This window comes from Fusarium poae, chromosome 4 (genome assembly GCF_019609905.1).
Source record: "Fusarium poae strain DAOMC 252244 chromosome 4, whole genome shotgun sequence".
Taxonomy (NCBI): Eukaryota; Fungi; Ascomycota; class Sordariomycetes; order Hypocreales; family Nectriaceae; genus Fusarium; species Fusarium poae.
Window position 1 is genome coordinate 6,888,350 of NC_058402.1, and position 21,184 is coordinate 6,909,533.

General features: G+C 45.8%; 6 protein-coding genes across 6 annotated transcripts; 2 read left to right on the forward strand and 4 right to left on the reverse strand.

Moving 5' to 3' along the window:
- Positions 1 to 146: 146 nt before the first annotated feature.
- Positions 147 to 1,082, reverse strand: FPOAC1_012304 (uncharacterized protein; the record flags this gene model as incomplete). The annotated part of the gene is made up of 1 exon (XM_044856662.1): positions 147 to 1,082. One exon carries the CDS (start codon positions 1,080 to 1,082, stop codon positions 147 to 149), a length of 936 nt encoding a protein of 311 aa, XP_044703975.1.
- A 769-nt stretch (positions 1,083 to 1,851) lies between these two features.
- FPOAC1_012305 (uncharacterized protein) lies at positions 1,852 to 4,639 on the reverse strand (the record flags this gene model as incomplete). The annotated part of the gene is made up of 10 exons (XM_044856663.1): positions 1,852 to 2,471; positions 2,520 to 2,700; positions 2,753 to 2,931; positions 2,986 to 3,134; positions 3,190 to 3,314; positions 3,368 to 3,921; positions 3,977 to 4,177; positions 4,225 to 4,313; positions 4,364 to 4,486; positions 4,581 to 4,639. 10 exons carry the CDS (start codon positions 4,637 to 4,639, stop codon positions 1,852 to 1,854), a joined length of 2,280 nt encoding a protein of 759 aa, XP_044703976.1.
- A 2,225-nt stretch (positions 4,640 to 6,864) lies between these two features.
- Positions 6,865 to 8,198, reverse strand: FPOAC1_012306 (uncharacterized protein; the record flags this gene model as incomplete). The annotated part of the gene is made up of 4 exons (XM_044856664.1): positions 6,865 to 7,337; positions 7,397 to 7,461; positions 7,510 to 7,997; positions 8,049 to 8,198. The coding sequence occupies 4 exons, from the start codon at positions 8,196 to 8,198 to the stop codon at positions 6,865 to 6,867; spliced, it is 1,176 nt and encodes a 391-aa protein (XP_044703977.1).
- A 3,382-nt stretch (positions 8,199 to 11,580) lies between these two features.
- On the reverse strand, positions 11,581 to 13,587 carry FPOAC1_012307 (uncharacterized protein; the record flags this gene model as incomplete). The annotated part of the gene is made up of 2 exons (XM_044856665.1): positions 11,581 to 12,246; positions 13,108 to 13,587. 2 exons carry the CDS (start codon positions 13,585 to 13,587, stop codon positions 11,581 to 11,583), a joined length of 1,146 nt encoding a protein of 381 aa, XP_044703978.1.
- A 724-nt stretch (positions 13,588 to 14,311) lies between these two features.
- FPOAC1_012308 (uncharacterized protein) lies at positions 14,312 to 17,366 on the forward strand (the record flags this gene model as incomplete). Its single annotated transcript, XM_044856666.1, has 2 exons — positions 14,312 to 14,435; positions 14,485 to 17,366. 2 exons carry the CDS (start codon positions 14,312 to 14,314, stop codon positions 17,364 to 17,366), a joined length of 3,006 nt encoding a protein of 1,001 aa, XP_044703979.1.
- Positions 17,367 to 19,053: 1,687 nt separating this feature from the next.
- FPOAC1_012309 (uncharacterized protein) lies at positions 19,054 to 20,869 on the forward strand (the record flags this gene model as incomplete). Its single annotated transcript, XM_044856667.1, has 4 exons — positions 19,054 to 19,249; positions 19,297 to 20,552; positions 20,607 to 20,705; positions 20,765 to 20,869. The coding sequence occupies 4 exons, from the start codon at positions 19,054 to 19,056 to the stop codon at positions 20,867 to 20,869; spliced, it is 1,656 nt and encodes a 551-aa protein (XP_044703980.1).
- Between the last annotated feature and the right edge of the window lie 315 nt (positions 20,870 to 21,184).

Genomic DNA, 21,184 nt, shown 5'->3' on the forward strand with positions numbered 1-21,184 from the left:
TGCAACGCGTGTTTCTGGATAGAATAACATCTAGGCTATCTCATAGTCCACACCCAATTGGTGGTCTCTAGCTTACAACAAACCAACATCAGAATTGTTACTGATATGCCATCCGCTTTTCAACCTTTGACTCGAATTCTAGCTCTCTACTCTAACTTGAGAGGGTTCGCCTTGAAGAACTCCTCCGCAGTCACGAGTTTACCCCTAGCCCTCTCAGCAGCCCAGGCAACAGACTTTTCCTCCTCAGGACCGAAATATCCAAACTCATCAGCACAATGAAAAGCATCAACAAAAACCTCCTTAAAAACAGGCAACTTGTCTGCAAACTCCTCGGGAGAAATCTGCTTGTACGTAATCTTCTTCCCCGTGGCTTGACTCTCGATAGCCACGATATCTTCCATGGTGTAGTACCTAGCAGCCGCATTCAAGCCAACACCATCGTACTTATCCGGCTCGGCGAGAATCGCACCGACGAAACTTCCAATGTTGCTGCCGTTGTCAACCCATGGGATGCGCGTCTTGGGTGAAAGCTGGAGATCCAAGACCCAGTTCCCGTCGGCGTCCTTTTGAGGTTGCCAGATGGGAACCTGGACAAGATTCTCGAAGAAGAATGCGAGACGGACAAATGCTTTCTTGACGGGGAGTGTACGGATGTACTTCTCGCCTTCGGCCTTTGCATCGAAAGGGTGAGTTTTGGTGTATTTTCCACCAGAGATATCAGAACAACTGGGAAGACTGCTGAAGATGATGTACTCAATACCAGCTTCAACAGCGGTGTCGGCAGTTTTCTTGATCATATCGTATTCAGGCTTTAGGTCGGTAGCAGTCCAGAAAGCCGCAGTCACAAGGAAGAAGTAGTGAGCACCCGTAAGAGCTTTCTTGATGGAAGCTTGATCGGTCAAATCGCCGTGAACAACTTCGATACCGCGCGCCTTGAGGTCTTTGGACTTTTCGGAGTCGACATCGCGAGCGATGGCGCGGATGGTGTATTGCTTTGAGAGTTCTGGGTCGTTGAGGATGTAGTTTATGAGGCCGCCACCTTGTTTGCCTGTGGCGCCTGTAACTGCAAGAATCTTTGACATTTTGGAGTTTGGGATTGTGGTTTTATAGATGTATTTATGTTGTATTCAGAATATTGTGTTGTGGATGAATGGCTTGTTGAGTCTTGGAGATTGTCCGTTGTCTTATATCTTCCACTATTAGATACATACCGTATTGTGACTGAACATACACATTGCAAAACAATCCAAACTCCGCATAGTCCGCCAGTTTAATCATTGAGGCTGATAAAGCGAATGCGATAACAACCCTCTGGTCGTTCTCCAATCTTCCGACCTTGTCTCGATCAACGAATAACCTGCCTCCATTCCCGAAACAACAAGAGTTAGTGCGGCTGTTAGTTACTAATGCACCAAATCCAGCGCTTACACATGCATTAAGCCAAGTGGAAATCCGCAAAATCGTTACACAACGTTAATTGGTGTTGCTCTTCGCTATAATAGTTCATCCGATTGAGAGCCAGGTAAGCTGGTGCGCTGCAAAGTTACGCCGACATTATAAATCAACTGGGATATGCATCCTGATAGCCAACAGGGGCATTGACGCAATTCCACATCTTGTTCACATTAATTAATTCTAGACATAGATGACTTAAGCATAATTGAAAATGGCCCTGAAAACTCTGTTTAACAATATTAACTGGCGAATCATGCCGATCTATTGCAAGGCGCTGGCTAATTAGTTGAGATCTCTATGCCAACTTGATCATACAATTAATTATAAGGCAAATCATCCGCTAGGTAGTTGAATGCCCAAAACAAAACTTTTCTCTTCTTGCCGCCCAAAACTCCGTCATGAATCCTGAATATGTCTTCCAAGCTCCGCAAAATCCCCAACATCTTCTCCCGTAAGATCCCAGTCCGGATTATTATACATAGAGTAGCAGTGCTTGTAAAAGTCATCGTGCGGGATATCCGCCATTAACATCTCCTCCTGCGAGTTCCCGCCCGCCGCTTCGGTCATGGGAACCCAGAGGTTCGAGAAATTGTCCCATAAATCTGTGTCGAGAAGCATGAAATCGTCTGGCGATGTCTGGCTTTGAGCGCCCGGGACAGGGTCATTTGGAAGAGCACCCGAGTCACTGAACCCAGCTGGTGTTGTACCGTTGGCAGGCGCCGCTCTGTTATTTGCTTGGACATCACCCGTTGTTCCCTGGGGAGATACATTGACGACTTGCAGTGACTCGATCTTCTGCGCCATCACTTTCCATAGCCTCTTGACCTCGTGTAATCTCTCACGAGCATATGTGTTACCGTGGTCAGCGAGATGTTGTAGCTCCTCCAACGCCTGTGTCAATCCAGGTTTGGGGCTAATCTTCAAGTTATCTTCACAACCCGAGTCCAGGATGGCAGCGAGGATCATGATGAATGCGGCTGAGAAAGAAGCCTCAAAGTCGTAGAAGCCAAAGATTGCTGTGACTACGTTAACAGAGAACAATGAACGACACAAAGTCAACTTACCAATCATGTTTCGCTTTCTGAGCGTGGCAACTACCTTGAGTTGACGTCTTGCAGCTTCAGCACAAGTTCTGGACAGTCTTCCAAGTGGTGAAGCATGTAGTTGCTCTCCTGTCGGGCCATGGCCGCTGAGAATAAGCTTTGCAGCGTGCAACATAATCGGCCTAATCGTAAGGATAGTTGCCTGTGCAAATGTGAGCAAGATCATCGTTGTTAAAGCGGGAGGATTGACATACCTGGAACAGCATCAGATGCAGAGAAGCAGTCGTCCTCAAAGATTGGTCACGGCCCAAGTTGTACACATCCGTGACCGAATCTGAAGGGATTTCCTGAGAAATCTCGTAAAGAGACTTGACTATGTCCTGAACACGGGGAATAAAGGTGTGTTCTGACTCATCCTCTGGATTGTACAGTACTGTTCATAAAGATTAGCGGCTGTTCATCACATTTGTACAGTAATAAGACTTACCAGCCAAGATACGCCCTGTAGCTCTGGCAATCTTGATGTTTGTGCACATAGGTCCTACAGGCGGGAATCCTGGAGAGTCAGTAGGGAGAGGGATATTGATTGCCTCATCTCCTATGCTTGGAGGATTTCCTGTTGCTGCAGCTAGGCGTCTAAACGCATAAATCGTCAGTAATCATACTTTCAGCTTTGTTTTGCACAACTTACCGTTCTTGCATATAGATTGTCCACCAGAGGCGATTCATATGGACTCTCTCCGACTGCATCAAGTGTCTTGTTCCACAGACTCTGTGGTACTTTTGCGAAATTGCAAGCCGCATAGCAGTGCTAATCTACAGAATATCAGTTAGTACATAGATAATTAAATATAGATGAGTCAACTTACATAAAGGTACGCCTCTTCCTTGCGGTTCATGTTACCGAGATAGATAGCAAAAAGAGCAAAGATCTCGATCCCAATTTTCCCTTTGAAACGCAAATCAGATAACGTTGGCACATTTCTGTGAGCATATTCAAAAAGAACAACGCCTGAAAACTCATCGTTACCTTCAGGATTAGCATCGAAGAGTGTTCCAATTGCAATCATGAGAATCATCTCAAGAACCCATAGTGATTCCAGCTGAGCAGGATCATCACGGTTCTGATAGAAAGCCCACATCTTATCTGAAAATTCACGGGCATCAATGTGATGCTGTGACTGACCGATGTAGAACAGGGCAGTGTCCAACAATCGCTGTGCCTCATGTCGGGGTGGTAGCTTCGGGAAGTCGCCGCTGGAAAGGCGCCATGGGTGACTGATGATTTCGTGAACTTGATTTGCCTCAGGGCTTACCCAGGGTTTACCGTTCTGCTCTAGTTCAGTACGGGATGAGCCCAGTAGATCCTGTACGCGAGAACCAAAGGTGTGGCTAGAACTGAGTGAAGAGCCAGCAAGGATAGCTGCAAGAGTATAAGTAAGAGATTCAAATTGTAGACTCGGACGAGTTTGACTTACTGGCAGCTGGTGATGCATTAGTGCCATCATAAGAAGGATACTTAGGTTGGGAAAGAGGTGCCGAGAAGCTAGTGGAAGGACGGATGAAGCTTGATGATCTCGATCTGTTATGTTGGGACTCTTGTGGGGAAGATTGAGATAATTGTGGGTGGATGGTAGATTCCCTTTGGGCATTGTGAGCTGTACCTGAGACCGGGGGTTCTGTGATATATCAGTATAAGTCGCATTATCATGAGATCTTTACATACCAGATGCCCTAGGTGGTAGGGTGGAAGGCAGCCCATCATATCCGTCTCTTTCATATCTGGCTAACTTGCTCTCAAGTTCTTCAATTCGACTGACAGAAGGTCAGATATAAAGCGTAGAAAGCTTCAGGAAGGAACTCACTTGGCCATGTACATGCGTTTGTGTCCATGCTCAGGAACCGTGCAGTCTAAGCCGCGCTTGGTACAGTATTGACAAGGGGTGGTCCCCGAACACCGAACCTTTTTCTTTCGACAAGTAAGGCAGCTTGTTGCACGTCAGTCACTCTTACTTTCGCTTAGACAGTTCACGATTAATAGTGGAGAAACGTTAACGAAAAAGAAACTCCAAATTAACTTACGCCAATGATGTTTTGCGCGCATCTTTACCATCGGATGGCGCCGAACGCTTCCGAGCCATTGAGGGGGGAGTTATGTCTTGGGCGACGACGCTCATTGATCAGACACACAGTTTCACACAAAAGACAAAAGAGAGATTCTGGAAGACTTGACCGAAGATTTAGGGGGTCTCAGACACTGGAGCTCCGAAAAAGACGCTGGGGGAGGGGACTCAAACGTTGTTATTCTCTCGGGACAAGTTCCGGACTTTGAACTTATCAGAGGCGAACTTCTCCGCGACGCTAATCCGATCACGTGATTGACTCCCCATGGAGTCGGACCAGCAGCCGCTCTGTGATGAAGGATTAGATCCACAAGACGATTGGGTCAACAGGGTTTAGAATGGAGTTTATCTTGATGACTGACGTTAGTTAGAGTACGATCGTGGACCGGTTTAGCTTGTCAAAAAGTGAGGCCAATACGGGCCTACAATAGCGATTGGCGATTGCTAGGATGACTATACATAACTAAATTTCCAATCCCGTTGTTTCTAGAAATAATTGATCTATTTGAAGTTCTCGTGACTTCTTCTGTCCTTTGCTGTTGTGCAATATCCAACTTGAATCTTAAACTGACTAATGTTTGTCCCGATATCGGACACTATGACCGAGGCATCGGAGAAGCTTCCGATCCTGTGAGACATTAACCACCCATTGCAAATATGTCAAGGAACTAATGACACTGAGTTCATCGTGTATAGTTAGAGAAGGTATCTAATCATCTTTAATAATGGAGAAAGTGAATCTTCAAATTTAAACAGTAAATCCTCTGGCAACATACACTATCAACAGAGCCGGTAGTAAAATCAACTTAGTAAGTAGATACTTGACCCTTGATCACTTCCAATCTTTATACACGACCAATCTAAGTGATACAGAGTGTCTATGCACTTTGGTATATCATTTTCTGATATGTCATCTTGTCTTGAACTTGTCAACTCCATATATATCCTCAAGCATTTTGATCCTCAAGCATTTTGTTAACTGATTATGCCTTGTGTATACAGGTGAAACAAAACTAGCCTTGATGAATGAGAAATGCTGTGCTACAACAGTATTACCCCCAAGCTCTCATATTACATCATAGTCATATGATTCCGTATCTTTGTATGCGATATACATGATAGTCATATTTACAACATTGAGTTTCCAATATCCATCACACATTGGAGCGGTGTACAAAAACGTGGCATTCTGCGGATACTGATCCTTCCGTTATAACTGCTGATACGATTTATACGAGAATTGATATATAGACCCCAATTTCGGAGGCCATGTAGTGTATTCAAGCGGCACAAAACCTCGCCAAGTGAAGATGTAACATAAGTAACGAGACAGTAATTTTCGGACCCCAAAAACCCAATCGATCGATAATTCTCAAAAAGAATACGAAATTAAGTTTATCAAATGACTTGCTCATGATTGCATTATTCTCGCACTCTTGTCCTCATTAGGTGATGTACTCATGGTTTAAAAAACTTCCGAGATGCAGATCCCCTTTTGAACATGGATTGCAAACTCAAAACTGTCAGCGCGCGTGTCAAAAGCCAAGACGGTACCTTACTCAATCAGGTGCTATGAGCCGCTGCCAATGCATATTGACAAGCGCCCGCACCCTGGAATAGCTGAGTGGGAAAAGAAAAAGTTGGGGTCTGTCTTGCTTGTCTTTTCCGTTTCCGTTTCCAGTTATCGCGTCCCCCCTCCTTTTTGCTTTGGTTTGCTTTTTTGTTAGTTGGGGGCCGCAAAAAAAGTTTACTTGTTTGCTGTCTTTCTGCACGGAAAACAAGATTCAAACGGGATTAGGTTCATCCTTAGCTTCCCCGAGAGTGATAGCCGCCCTGGTGGAACGTTGCCTTTCGGTCTGGTGTCTAGATAGGGTCAATTATACGGATCTTCTGCGATAATCTACCTATCATGTATCAACTTGGATACCAGATCACAGCTCCTAAACCTGGCATAGCTAATAAGCTAAAGAGCTTCCCCTCATAAGGAGCTGTCTGCATCGGTAGCTAAGCGATAGCTGTGAGGTACCCAGCTCAAGTGGTTGCAGAGCTAAGTAATATCACCAGTTGACCGATTGACGTCATTGGCACTATTGTCGGTCGAGTTCATTGTAGTCAAATACTTAAATAACTTGTTTCATCCTTTCTTTCCCATATTATTATTCTTTTTGGAGTCAAGAGATACTCGCAATTGTTCGCTGTAAATATCAAGGCTATCATTATTAGTTGTGTTGCCGCTGCTATTTTCAAATCCTATCCTCCTCCACCTTGAAAGTGGTAGTCACCTTGACAGCACCACTGCTCTTGGGTCTCAGACCTGGCGTCAACTCTTCCTCACTCGAGTTGCCTGTACCCCTTCGAGAGTCCCACGTCGACACTACTGTCCTCTCCGCCGACGGTCTACCAAAATGGTCCTTCCCAGCGTAAGCTGCCTCGCAGTCTCGCCCGTGGCCGTCCAAGTTGTCCTCCCGTGTGAATGTAGCGAGCCCAAAAAGATCGCCCTTCTTATTGCCGCTGTTGGTAGCCCTCGAAGGACCAAACTGTCCTAGCCCTGTTCCCGTTCGCTGATCCGTGTCTTTCAATTCAGACCGTCCCGATGTCGTTATGCCAAGCTTGCGGCCGAGTAATCGAAGCAAAGGCCTCAAAGTTGCCAAGGAGCCGGCGGTGATGGCAAGGCCTTGTTCCGTGGCCGACCAGATGGCGATATCGACTGTTGCCCCTGTTGATGATTTGTTAGTCTATGATCAATGACTTGATGATTGATGATTTGAGACGTACACAAGAAGTCTGGGTTCTTGAAATCCTTGACAAAGGCGAAACGAACGACGACGGCGGAGCTGGCCCTGTATGGTGTGAGCTGGGGTACACAAGAATAATGAGAAGTTACTAACACGCAGGCCATGGCAAAAAGGGGAATCACGGCAAGCTTTGTCTTCTTCCCCATGTTGAGCTTGGATATCAAGAAGATGGGCAAGATGGCGCAGGTGAAATCGGAGATGACACTGAAGACACTGTACAGATATGTGAGGGCGATGATGACGTCGGGGCTGACGCATTTTCCGTCTTGGTTCGTGTTCCAGAAATACGAGATGGGCCAGCATTGGAAGAGGGTGACAAAGAAAAAGACGATTCCGGTGCAGAGTGTGATGGCCATTGTGGCGTAAAGGATCCAGATGTCCATCTTTCGGTTGGTGATTCGAAGGAGGGTAATGCCGATGGATATCTTTGAAGTAATCATGGTTAGGCAATACCATAGATAGCACCACCACCACCAATTCCTCGCTTTCATATAATCTGCTGGATCGAGGTCACTTCGGTGACGACCGGTTCCGTGTGTGACACCACTAAGGGAACTTGTGCAAAATAATAAGAATGTAACCTGAGGTCGGGGTCAGTAGACGGTATGAGTATTGACAGACGTGAGACTTACAAGAGCAACACACATTGTCCAATCATCCATGCCAAAGTTCTTGACCATTCGTGTACGAACATAGATACGTAGTCCAACTGCTATAACAGAAGAGACAAGCAGTGTGTAGCACACTGCCTGAAGCTCAGGGCCTCTATTCGGAATGCCCATGATTCTCGACTACCTTACACAAAGTCAAGCTCCCAATCCAAGCAACAGTCTCATATGTTAATACAAAGAAGTAACAATTATTATAACGGAAAAGAAAAAGGATGAGAGAGGATTGACGATAGACGAAGGAGGACCCAGGACGGGGGAGGAGCGGGCCGCCTGGGAACTGGAGTCGGCGGTCGCAGATATGTATACTATAATATTGGGAACCGAGAAACCGGTAGCTTTCGGTTAGGCCATGGTTCATGTTCCTATGAAACCAATATCTTGGATCAGTCTCCGCTGCGGGCCTTCGAACACAGGCGGAACCATGACAGATTATACCGAATGAGGTTATTGATCCCACAGGGGGCTTTGGATCATCTCGTAGGGACCCTGGGGATACTACTTATTCTGATCGACTCCGTAAGGTACAGATACAGACTTGGGGAGCAACGCTATTCGCGGGTTCGGGTCTAAAATCCACATGGTGACCTCGCCTTTTGGGTCTCGTCCGAGGGGAAAGCAAGCCGGAACCCCGGAACCCAGTGTATGACGAATACTAGAAACGATATACTGTACACACACGGAGCGGATCAGAAACGGGATACTAGGGCCCTCGCCTCGGAGGGAAAAAGAGGAACAAGCAGGGCCTCAAGGACCGAGCATTGGCGTTAGTGCTGCATAGTCTTGACTGTGGTTAATAAAGTTTGCAATGCAAGAGTATATAAGGTCTGTTCGCAGAACGTCTAGATCGTTCTGGTAAGGCAGAGTAAGATGCTAAGCCAGATCGAAAGTTGTATACCTAGGCACTGTTTGTTCCCCGTCCCTGTGATGGTCATGTCAGCCAAGTCTATGTCATTGAACCGAGGGACGGAATTTAACTGCCAAATGGGGAAAGCGAGCTACAGTAGTGGCGCCGAGATAATCTCCACCACCACCTCAACACTCTTAATTTTTATTCAACTCCCTGTCTTAGAAGAAATAAAGAACGCACCCCGGCTTGTGTGTATTCTTTTAGGCGTTATTAGAGAACTTTGGCAACGCCACACGGCATTTAGTCGATGTCACATAAAAAAGTTCTTGAGTCGATTTTCATCAAATCAATATTCAGAGATCTCAAAAGGTTCGAACCAACGCTAACATGAGATGGTACAAGCAATTCCACGACTGGCCTAAATCATCAATCCCTCACTAGTCTACGTGCCGTGTCTACTGAACTTCCACTAGGGAGGGAGGGGAAGCCGGGAGTTGCCAAGTTCTAACGCTCAAGAAAGCGCCCGTAGTTAGCTTGAACAATTTCCAGTCCGTCTCTTTCATGCCTCTCCGCAGTAACCACTACTTCTGTAGAAAAAGTCTTGGTATGGGCTGTCAATATCAACTAATCATGCAATGCAATCAATGCCTTGCTATGTACAGCCTCCACCATAATATCAGGGACCTAAGTGCACTGACTGTTCCCAGGCACTGACTGTCTCCACGCGACACCGTATTTCCGCTGAGTTCCAGAAGGAAATAATGCTCCGCTAAAATGCGCGGCAACCAATTCCGCTCTCTGATACTTCATCTGTTATATAGCTGCAATATACCCCTCGACATTTCTCATCGGTTAACCCTTGGAGGACGAACAATCACCAACACGGATACTCCGTACTGTACCTCTTATGTGTCAAGGGGTCACCCTGGCCCCAGGCCCTGACAGCTCTTGATCGGTCTAAAATCGTGGCTGTGGAGACCTGATTCTCGACTTTTTACTTTTTTCTCCTGACTATGGCCGAACAAAGTGGTGATCACCCTCCCCCTTGGAGATTCAGAGCCTCAGTTTTCCCATCCACTTTCCCCTTTCGCTCTCGCAGCATAGTATCGGCAGTGGATAGTCGGCGATCATTGCTGTAGAGACAAACACCTGCATTCGAAGAAATGAAACCCAACGATTGTCCATTTCGCTTCAGATCAACCCAACCTTGCCCTCGAAAGCAAACACCTCACACCAACAGACTTAGGCGACGACAAATTCGCAGCCGGCGTTTCAAACTGTGCGTGTCTTGTGGCTTGCAATTAGTATCCATCTGAGGTTTCTGTAGAGTTTCGTATCAGGTCAAATATCGCGCAATGGCTGAAGCCTCTTTCTGCAGTGGTCGAGAATTTCTCCACTTGTTGAAACACATTCTAGATCGACTGTCAGTCATCGCTTATAAACTTTACAAGGGCGAGGCCACGTGCGAGGGCGATCGATGGCTGCACGCTCACACGAACAAGACGCCACTGCGCCCCAGGTTTTGGATGGCCCAGACTTGGGATTTTCATGACCACCTGTAGAAAAAGCAAAGAAAAAAGTCAAATTTTACAAGGGCTCTATGTTATGGGAAATTGGTCTTCTGTAAAGCGTATATGTTGCTGTGTTCCGCGGAAGCGCAATAGTATCCGGTCAAGACGGCTAACGTTGATGATTTAGCACGGTAAGTGGGTTCCGGACATTCGTAAGGCGTCAAACCACGATAAATACGAAATTGGGAACTGTCTAGACCTCACAGCAGGACAGATCGACATGCAAAATCCTTTCACTTCTAGCTGTCTTGCTACGGTACCTATTAGTCTATATGGCGTATTCGAAACTTGCGGATTACAAGACGGACAAGTCGGAGTAAGATTTCCTATTTCTTTGACCCACCTAGTTGTGATACAAACACCGTCAACGTTGCAACGCTCGTGGTGGAGCGTTCCACTAAGCTCAAGTTTCAGAGTACAAAATTAAACAGCCTTTAAACTGTATAATATGACATAAAATGACTATATTATTTTGTCTCTTTTATTTCTAGCGGCCATCTTTTGTACTAACCACCTCGAGGCTATCCTTGTCACGTCAAATAAGTCTGACAGCTGATGTGTCGAAATTATGGAAACTCAATATCATTTATATGGCGTAAATTCAACTCATTCCCGTCCAATTGCCATGAACGTCAAGTCTGGTACTGCAGGTGACACTGAAACGTTTATCTACCCAGCCAAACACATCGGCAAACTACAAAGTGGGCTGAGTGCACTTGATAACACGGACTTAATCGGGTAACATGGTTTCCCTTGGCTGATCATACATGACATGCGCGAGATGTCAAAAATTCCCGTTCTTAATCAATCTTGCGTCTTATTGGTGTGTCAGTCATCTCGTTAGGCTACGCCAAGATAACCCACCCAGGCGGATCGCATGAAAATCACTTCTGATTAGTTAAGTGGTTGATAGAACTATCACTTTGGTGATTATCCATTCAAGTTGCACTGGCATTTTCGTCTGATCTTCAAGCCCCTGGTCTTTTGCGAAATGCCCGTAACACATTCCTATGCGATAACTTCTTCAACGAGACAGAAGGTCTATGTAGGCTCCCAAACAACCGTCCACCTGACATCATTCAGGAGAATCGGCAAACATGATGTACGGGTAATTCCTGAAATTGTCCGGGAACTGCAAGTCGTCCAGATGCAAAACAAATCCGACATCACCGCCTTCTTCCATCATCATCGTTGGAGTCCGGTGCCCTTTATTGCAAAGGGACGCTCTGCTGTGTTGTAGAAATACAGAATGGCAGCCACGATCATGGAGCTTCTTGAAAGACTCGGGCGAGTTTGAAAGGAAAACGGATTGCTCAAAGGCAACATACTTGTCCCCAGCGGCTACTCCATGGCTCTCACTGCTTTGTGCTTCTTTTCGCCCAATGGTAAATCGTCGTCCGTAACATACCACAACCTGCCTACCGACGGCAGGAGAATCGAAGATGAAAAGGTCGCCCATTTTGCAATCGGTGGATTTGAGAAGCCTTTTGGGATTTGTCTTGATATCTTTGACCCTGGTCCTCTGCGAGTTCGGTAGCGGACCGTTGTGAAACTTGAAGAGAGGAGGGCCCATCTTCGTATCTTCATAGAGACCTTGCAGTCGGTCTGAATGCCCTTGCCGACTCATGAGGAAAAGCTCCACCACAATATGGTCCCAAAACACGCAGATGGCTTCACATTCGGGCCAGAGATTAGCAAGACAGAGTATAACCTCCTTTGATGGGACCCTAAGGCAAGACATCTGGTCTTTTGTTAGGTGATTTTTAAGGCGTAAGTCCTGAAGTATATATTTAAAATTAACTTATAAAAAGATATAATTTTTAAACCTAGATATTAATATAAATCCTATTTAAAGGTATATATTATAACTTATAAAATTAGAATTATAATAATTACTATAAAAGCTTTTATTCTTTTTAAAAGTTAATTATTAAATATTTCTTTATTAATATTAATATTAATAAAATTATATAATTATATAATTATTATATAAAATAATAAACTTTAAAGTCTTTATTAATTCTAGCTATATATTAAATTAAGAAATTATTTATAAAAGCTTAGTTTTTATAATTAATTTTATTTTAAAAAAAAAAAAATTAATTAAAAGAATTTAAAGCTTTTAATAATTTTCTAAATAATCTTTTTTTTAATATTTAAAATTAATATATTATTAATATAAATAATAATTAAATTATTATTTTTATTTTTCTTAATTATAAGGCTTTTAATTATATAATTAATTATTAAATTAATAAATTAAAATTTAAATTTTTATTATATAAAGAAAAAAAAGCTTTAAAGGCTTTTTATAAAATAAAGTATAATAATAATATTAATATATTAAAAGGTAAAATACTTTAAATAAAATTATTTTTTAATCTTTAAAATAATCTTTAAAATAATCTTTAATAAAAAGAATAAATTATTAATAATTTATAAAGTATTTAATAAAAATAATATTATTTTATAAAAAGTTTATTAAATTAGAATTTATTATATTAAGAATTCTATAAAATTAAAAGACTAAAGAAGGTTCTAAGGAGAAAAGGAAAAAGCTTATAATTAACGCTATAGCTTTTAACACGATAAAATTCAATACAATAGGAGACATCTGGTCGGTAAGATCGTTCTCAACTTCAACTGGATCGCCTTGTCCAACATCTTCGACATGCCCTTGCCCACCCACAGGAGAAAGCTCCTCCACAAGTTGGCTGAGGCGAGACACCTGGTCGACAAAATCGTCATTAACTTCAACGGGATCATCTCGCTCAAGATCTTCAACAAAAGGTGCAGTGCCGAAATTTATGGCATCAGTCCAAATAGCAATAGCTCCAGCCACTAGGAATGGTCGCTTGTCTTCGTCCGGCGGACCACCTTGGCATCCAATGGCCAGGAAAGGTAATGTTTCCAGAAAATCAGTCGCTTTGTAACACTCCCAGAGAACCTCAAAAAGAGCCATGCGGTGGTCATCGCTAACGTCATTCCCCGTTAAACGGCCATCGCTATCACAGTAGTCAAACTCTTCGAACTCTAGGGATACATCTGAAGGCGACGAGTGTACCGATGTAATAGTGGACATAGTTCTGATGGACGAACCCAAAATAGTGTTGACGGCGAAGGGGAAGAGAAAGAAGGGGATTTTTGGTGCATTTTCGTTTGTCCAATAAGGTTTCTATTTTTTAAGATTCCCGGATTGTAGGCCAAAGGAAGAAGAAAAAACCATTGTTATGTATTGCAATACGCTCAAGGTTTGGATCGAGTGATTTCACGTACATGTCAGTCCTGGTGTTCAAAATTTCTGGTGGCGTTTACTGATTAGCTTTCTCTGAAATATTTACGCCAATAGAATGGAGTTCCGATTAAATGATGCATGTCTCACAATAACCTTCATCACTCTGTAGGGAAGGAAAAAAAAGATAATGCCAGACTGGCAGATAACGTACCCTGTAGATACCTGGCAGCCAACAGCCTCGGATGAGACCCCCGCAATTGGCAATTTCCCAGAGGCGGGGGAATCGCGGGGGATGGTAGGAGCAACCCTTGAAAAACCATCCAAGATGGGGATGGTTCATCAGGTGACCAAGTAGGAAGGAGGTATGCAATGGTCACACTCACCCCCAAAATCTCGAATTTCGAGGCCCAGGGCCAACTTTGGCTTTCATTTCTGGATTTTGTCTCACTTGTTACATCCGCCTACAGCAATTGAGAGGCGCGCAGAGGTCGCTTTGCAACCGAATCCAGACTCTGGGGAAGGAAACACCTACGGATACCTAGCCGAGGTCAACAACAGATCACGGGCCAAGATGACTTCGTCGCCTCCGCGTCAGAAACGCCGCAAGCCTTCTTGCAAGGAGTTTCAGTGCACCCACGAAGGCTGTGGGAGGACATATTCGCGTGCCGAGCATCTTCAAAGGCACCAACTCAATCGTAAGCAAGATTCAACCAGGCTGGCTGCCATTAACTGACACGTTCCCAGACTCCCCCAAAGAGATCTACTACTGTGACTATCCTGACTGCTCATTTACATTTGTCAGGAAAGATCTCTACGCTCGCCATAAACTGAGACATGACCGTCAAGTGGAGCAGTATGGTAATGGCCGCCTATCCCAAAGGCCACAAAAGGAGTTTTCGAAATTGTCCAGGCAACGAAGTGAACGATACTCCTTTAGTGAAGATGGCTCAGCATGGAGTGACACCCAGGACGAAGGAAGAGAAGAATCAGCAAAGGGGCGACAGGCCTCAATGGCCCGGCACTCCGTGGACGGTTCCGGACTTGATTCTAACAACCCAAAGCATTTTGGAATCGAACGGGACATAACTCGTCAGGATTCTGGTCAACGCGAAGAATTAGGTGGACCAAGCGGCTACTACGGAGACCAACGGCAATTACAGAGTCGTGACTCATCACCAGAAAAACAAGCCATGAGCTCTGTGCCATTTCGGGTTGATCAGATGCCGCCTGCTGACATGCCCATGCCTCTGACAAGTCCTGAGTTGACCAGTCGTCCGGAACGTACTCGAACTCACTCTTATGCTATGCCCAACGGAATACCGACGTCAAACACGGAACATGTCAACATAGAAGAACAGCATTTCGGACTTTCCCCATCCAGTACGGATGAGTTTACCACCTGGCTATTTGCTGGTCAGGGACTGGGTTCTAACTACAACTTTGTGCCCAGTACTTTTGGCATGACAGGATACTCCAACAACTTTGGGCAACTGTGTACAGATTACACAGCTCAGCCAGGCATGATGGGGAGTTCCTACGTTGAGCCTATCAACAGCCTATGGTTCCAGTCAGAACCATTGACTATGGAGACACCAGTGGTGGATTTGTCGCAGTTTGGGAAGAGCAGTTTTTCAGAACACAAACGACAAGCGCTAATTCACTATATGCTGCAGCGTTTCAACGAGATCAGCCTGCAAGGCAGCAGGTCGGCCGCCGATATCAAAGGTGAAATCTTTGGAAGTGACACTGATGCCGAGAGCCATGTTCTGAGCCATGTCAATGTCGAACGTTATCTCAACTCATATTGGGACAACTTTCACGATCAACTGCCTATTCTCCACCGCCCAACATTTATACCCGAAACTGCAAACGACTTTCTTCTGTTGGCTGTGCTCATTATGGGTGCTTCCATGGTTGATAAACACGGCGCATCACAAGATACTGTGGAGAAAATTTCAAAGTTCACCACTTTTGTTTCTTGGAATTTGCGTTGGCAGGTTTTCATGCATGCCGACTCTCATCCACCCGCGAAGCTTTGGGTCATACAGACATTATTGATTCTCGAGGTGTATGAAAAGATGAACGCAAGCCGTGTGCTTCACGAGCGTGCTCATATCTACTTCCCCACAACACTGTCTCTCATGCGCAGAGGAAGTGCCCTGACAGGGAAACAGTCCTCGTATGTGTCCAGAGTTCCGACACCTCTGGGTAGCCCCAAAATGGGATCATCGAAAATTTTCCCTGGACCGACTCGGCCAGGCTTCAACTCGTCACCTGAGAAATGGTGGGATCACTGGGTTGCGCAGGAAGCTACTCGCCGAGCTGCTTTAGCTGCATTTATCATCGACGCTACGCATGCGGCTTTATTTGGACATACACCCACACTTGTCATCCACGAAATCAAACTGCCACTTCCTTGCGACAACACTCTATGGTCTTCTGATTCGCCATCAGAGATTGGTTGTGTCGAGTCAAGTCTTCATGCGAATGGTGTCACGCCCATCACTTTCCTCGATGGTTTGCAGCGAACACTCAATGGCCAGAGAGTGCGAACAAGCCCGTTCGGAAGGATAGCACTTCTAGCTGCGCTTTTGTCTGTGACATGGCAGATGCATCAAAGAGATCTCGATCGTTCAACACTTGGAACCGATACGATACCTGGTGTCCAAGAACGTTGGCGGCCGAAATTGCTTAGAGCTTTTGATTGGTGGAAGAAGGACTACGATGACGGTGTTGCCCATGTTAAGCACGCTGCGTTTGATTGGCAGAGATTGGGATTGAGTAACAGAGGAGGAAGCGATGATGGTGAAGCCATGGAAACACAGGGCACTGTGCTCTACCATTTGGGCCATATCACAGTCTACATCAGCATGCCAGAACTTTGTATCTTTGCTGGCGTCCCTCAAATTCTTGGCAGAACTGTTTCTTCTGTGGATTGGAGGAGGACGGAAGCCAAGATCAAAGAGTGGGTGGCGTCACCCGGAGCCATTGGTGGAGTTTATCACGCGTTGCAGCTCATTCGGCTTATTCTTCTTCAAGAGGAGCCGAGAAGAGGAGGCATGGCTAGTGAAGCCAGTGGACTGCCATCAGCTTGGTTTCCATCTACTTACCCCAAATACGATGCTGGAAGTGATAAACTGCTGGTCAGACCTTGGGCTCTGTATTATGCGTCTCTGGTACTGTGGGCATATGGATTCGTACAAGATGGAAATATCGACCCATTCCCAGACCATCTGCAATACCCTACCAGCAGCATGGGAATTCCAACAATGACCACAGACTCAAGTGTTCCTCCAACCTCTAACCAAGGTGCAACCAGTACCCCGCAAGGATCTCAAGCTGAGAAGACTCCCATGTCATCCAACATGGACTACGAAGCATTAAAGCGCGACCGTCACGAAGACCTCCGAACATATCTGCAAATCATGATTCCTCCCACGATCGATTCCATCAAAGCTTTCCACCTACATCAAAATCAAGCTGGAGTGGTAGGAAACAGAAACAAGATCATTGGATTGTTGAGTGTTGTTGATGATGCTTTGACGAATACAAAATGGGAGCTCTTGTCTGAGGCGAGAAATAGATTGAAGATGGCGGCGTCGATGATGCAACGACCTATGATGTAAGACTGCACATTTGAGGAGTAATATCTAAAAATTAATTATACTTGATGAGCTTGGAATACCTTTGTTTATATGTTTGTTGATAACAGCATTTCGTCAGACGATATTACGTTTATGAGGATCAACTCTGAGAATACAAAAGAATGTGATGGTGCCTTGTACTAGACGCGACCCAGATGTTTTCCATGGATACATGGTCTCTAGTGCCTGACATTTCCTTGCATTTGGCAGTCTACGCCAAGACCGAGGCAAACAAGCATGTTGCAACTGGCATGGCAATTGTTTGTGCTTCATCTTCAAGCTCCGTCCGGCCCATGCCGAAAGTCGTGTGAGCTAACGGCAGTGCCAGCCGTTAACCGAACAAACTCTTCAAAAGAGGCAGAACAGGATGCAAGCATGAAACATATCTGGAGACTACTGCATGCTACTGCATATTGTTAGTTCACCTGATGTCTTAGCCCTTGGGATCATGGCGAGTCAGACATGGCTCAATGGCTGTCTCTGTAGCTTTGGTACCGTAGTCTCGGGTCAAGATCGACCGAGCGGCGTGTAACTCAGAGTTCTCAGATTCATCATCCAATTATCTTCTGCTTTGCTCGGACTGCATTTGGACGAAATTAGCCTGAGTTGGCCAACGCCGCATCCATGCATGGTTGAATGGGGGTAAGTCGTGGCTGTCAACTCGACATGCAACCCTACTATTTCGATCAAATGAATGACCAAGTTTGCAGCAAAAAAACAGGCTTTGAAGTTGGTTCCGGACGCGAGCAGTGCAAGTGAGGAGAAACCAAGAGAGCGTAGACCACAGCGACAAGCGGGGAGTGTCGTCTAGAACGAGAACGTTCGGAACGAAGAAAAAGATGATGGATACCCCTAATGTCTCGAGTGTGGGATGGTTGCTCCTACCAGATAAGCATGGTAATCGTGGTAGCTTATGTGAAGGCATATAGCTCCAAGCTTGAGACAAGATGATCACTGCATAGATGTGAATGGGTACAGTAGTATTGAGAATTTATTCACGAATCAAGGTTACAGATGCAATAGGGTGGCATTCAAGGGGCCCCGGTTCCTGGGCATCAATTCTGATCATGGTCAGAGTGGAGAGAGGTTGAAGATCATCAGTTGTCCGATTTGGACGACAACAAATGACAATTGCATTTACCCGGAGGCTTGAAATAAGCAGCATGTGATGGCCTGGCCTAAAAGGTATCTCTCACTAAGAAAACGGGCTCAAATCTTGCAAGCGATATGAGGAAAGACCTGTGATCGACACCGTTAGGTTCATCCCCAGAAACTACCCCAGACTCTCTCTCAACAGTCTGGGGAGAGCAAGGATGGCTCTGAATGGTCAGATGCTTGCTTCAGCTTACCCGGTCCATTGACGATCGACGTGGTGCATCCTTCGAAAAAGGCAAAGAAATCACCCCGCAGAATATTCCACCAATGGTTGGAGATGGCTTCAGAATTGACTAACACGACGGGCCGTCGATCCTATTTCTTGCAGACTAGACGATTTGAACCGGATCGCGGACTTCAAGCTTGATGATGCATGAGGGGAAGCATTCACTACCCTTGCCTGTACCCAATTGACACAAGATATAACTATTCATCATGTCCGGCCCACAGCGACACTGCCATTCTCACTTCTGTAAAGTAGTTGGCTGCTTTGAAGCTGTAGAGTGAATCCGCCATGGCTACCTCAAAGCAGACTGGGGAGATCAACCCTCACATCGAGAGCACCGATGCTGGTCTCGATCATCTGAAGAACGTCGACCTTCACGACAAAGCCCTCGCCAACGAAGCTCTTGAGGCCACTGCCGACGAACACAGCTATGGCGTCGTGCAGGGTTTCAAGACTTACAATGCCGCTGCCTTTTGGTCAATCGGTGAGTTTTCTTGGTCTATACAGTTGGACGTAGCTGACGTTCTCAAGTCATTTCGACGACCGTCATCATGGAAGGCTACGATGTCACCCTTCTAGGATCTTTCTACGGATACCCCCGATTCAGAGAAAAGTACGGCGCCTGGCTCGACGAGGAAAACGGATATCAGATCTCGGCCAACTGGCAGCAGCGCTTCAACTGTCTCGGTGCTCTGGCCAACATCATCGGTGCCATGCTCAACGGATGGGCGACTTCTAAATGGGGACACCGCGTCGTCCTCATTAGTGGTCTCTTCTGGCTGTCCGCCTTTATCTTTGTCGTCTTTTTTGCGCCGACCATCGAGATCCTACTCGTCGGTCAGTTCCTCTGCAACATCCCCTGGGGTATCTTTGCCACGACCGGTCCCGCCTACGCTGCCGAGGTGACGCCTCTGGCCATCCGAGGATACCTCACTGCCTATGTTAACCTGTGCTGGTGTATTGGACAGTTTATCTCAGCTGGTGTGCTAAAGGGTCTTGTTAGCAATCCTACCCCGTGGTCGTACAAGATTCCGTTTGCGATTCAGTGGATTTGGCCTATTCCGCTTGCCATTGCGGCATACCTCGCTCCCGAGTCACCCTGGTATCTTGTCCGAACGAACCAGCTTGAGAAGGCAAAGGTTTCTCTCGAGAGACTGTCTAACCCGGAGCACAACATAAACTACGACAATGCCGTTGCCTTGATGGTCCACACTAATAAGCTGGAGATTGAAGAGCGATCGGGAACATCGTACTGGGACTGTTTCCGAGGCAGTAACCTTCGACGTACCGAGATCGCATGCATGGGATTCCTGTCTCAAATCACCAACGGTGGTGCTCTCTGCTATAGCGGATCCTTCTTCTTCCAGCAAACTGGTATCAGCCCTGAGACGTCGTACGGTATTGCCCTCGGCGGAACTGGCATTGCCTTCATGGGTACCATCATTTCGTGGTTTTACATCTACAAATTCGGTCGACGAACGATCTGGCTCACGGGTTTCTCATGTCTCGTGGCCATCCTCTGGACGATTGGTTTCCTTGCTTTGCCCAAGCAGAACCAGCCTTTGGCCTGGGCGCAGTCCATCCTGTGTGTGGTGTGGCTGGGAGCATACTCCATGACGGTCGGGCCCATCATCTACACCATTGTCGCTGAGATTGGATCGACTCGTCTGCGAACTCAGACAATCGTGCTGGCTCGTTCGACCTACTACGTTGGAAACATTATTTGTGGAGGATTAATCCAACCTGAGATGTTGGCGCCTGGTTCTTGGAACCTCAAGGGTAAAACTGTGAGTCTTGACGAAATGTTTAGGGTATCGATTACATGCTGATAGAAAATACAGGCTTTCTTCTGGGCTGGATTGGCCACCCTGACCCTGATCTGGGGTTATTTCCGCATGTTTGAGACAAAGGACCGCACTTTTGGTGAGATGGACTACATGGTAAGTCGCGTCTTGTGTGTCATAACAACAAAGAAAGTCAAGCTGACGAGATTGAACAGTTTCAAAAGGGTGTCTCGGCACGCAAGTCTGCCAAGTACCAGATCAACGAGGATGAGTTCTTCATGGCTCATGAGAAGCCTGAGGCAGAGAAGCAGCAGGGTTAGGTTTAGATTGGGAGGCCTGACAGATGGAATTGTGCTGTTAGTTTTTATGACATGACATAATTTTCGATACCATCAATGCTCGAGTACCAATTTTGTTTTCGTATTTTTATGTCGATCGTTTTTCGTTTGTTGTGTTGAAACGATGCTAAATTATCTAGCGACCAACAAAAGTCATAGCGGAATGTCGTCGTGAGACGTTGGACCCTCGGTCAGCGCCTAAATTATGTCAGTGTTGCCGATTCAGGGTCTGTCCTCTGTCGTATGAACTGTGCGCTTATGTTGATCTCTCAGCGGATAGATCTCAACTGAGATTCA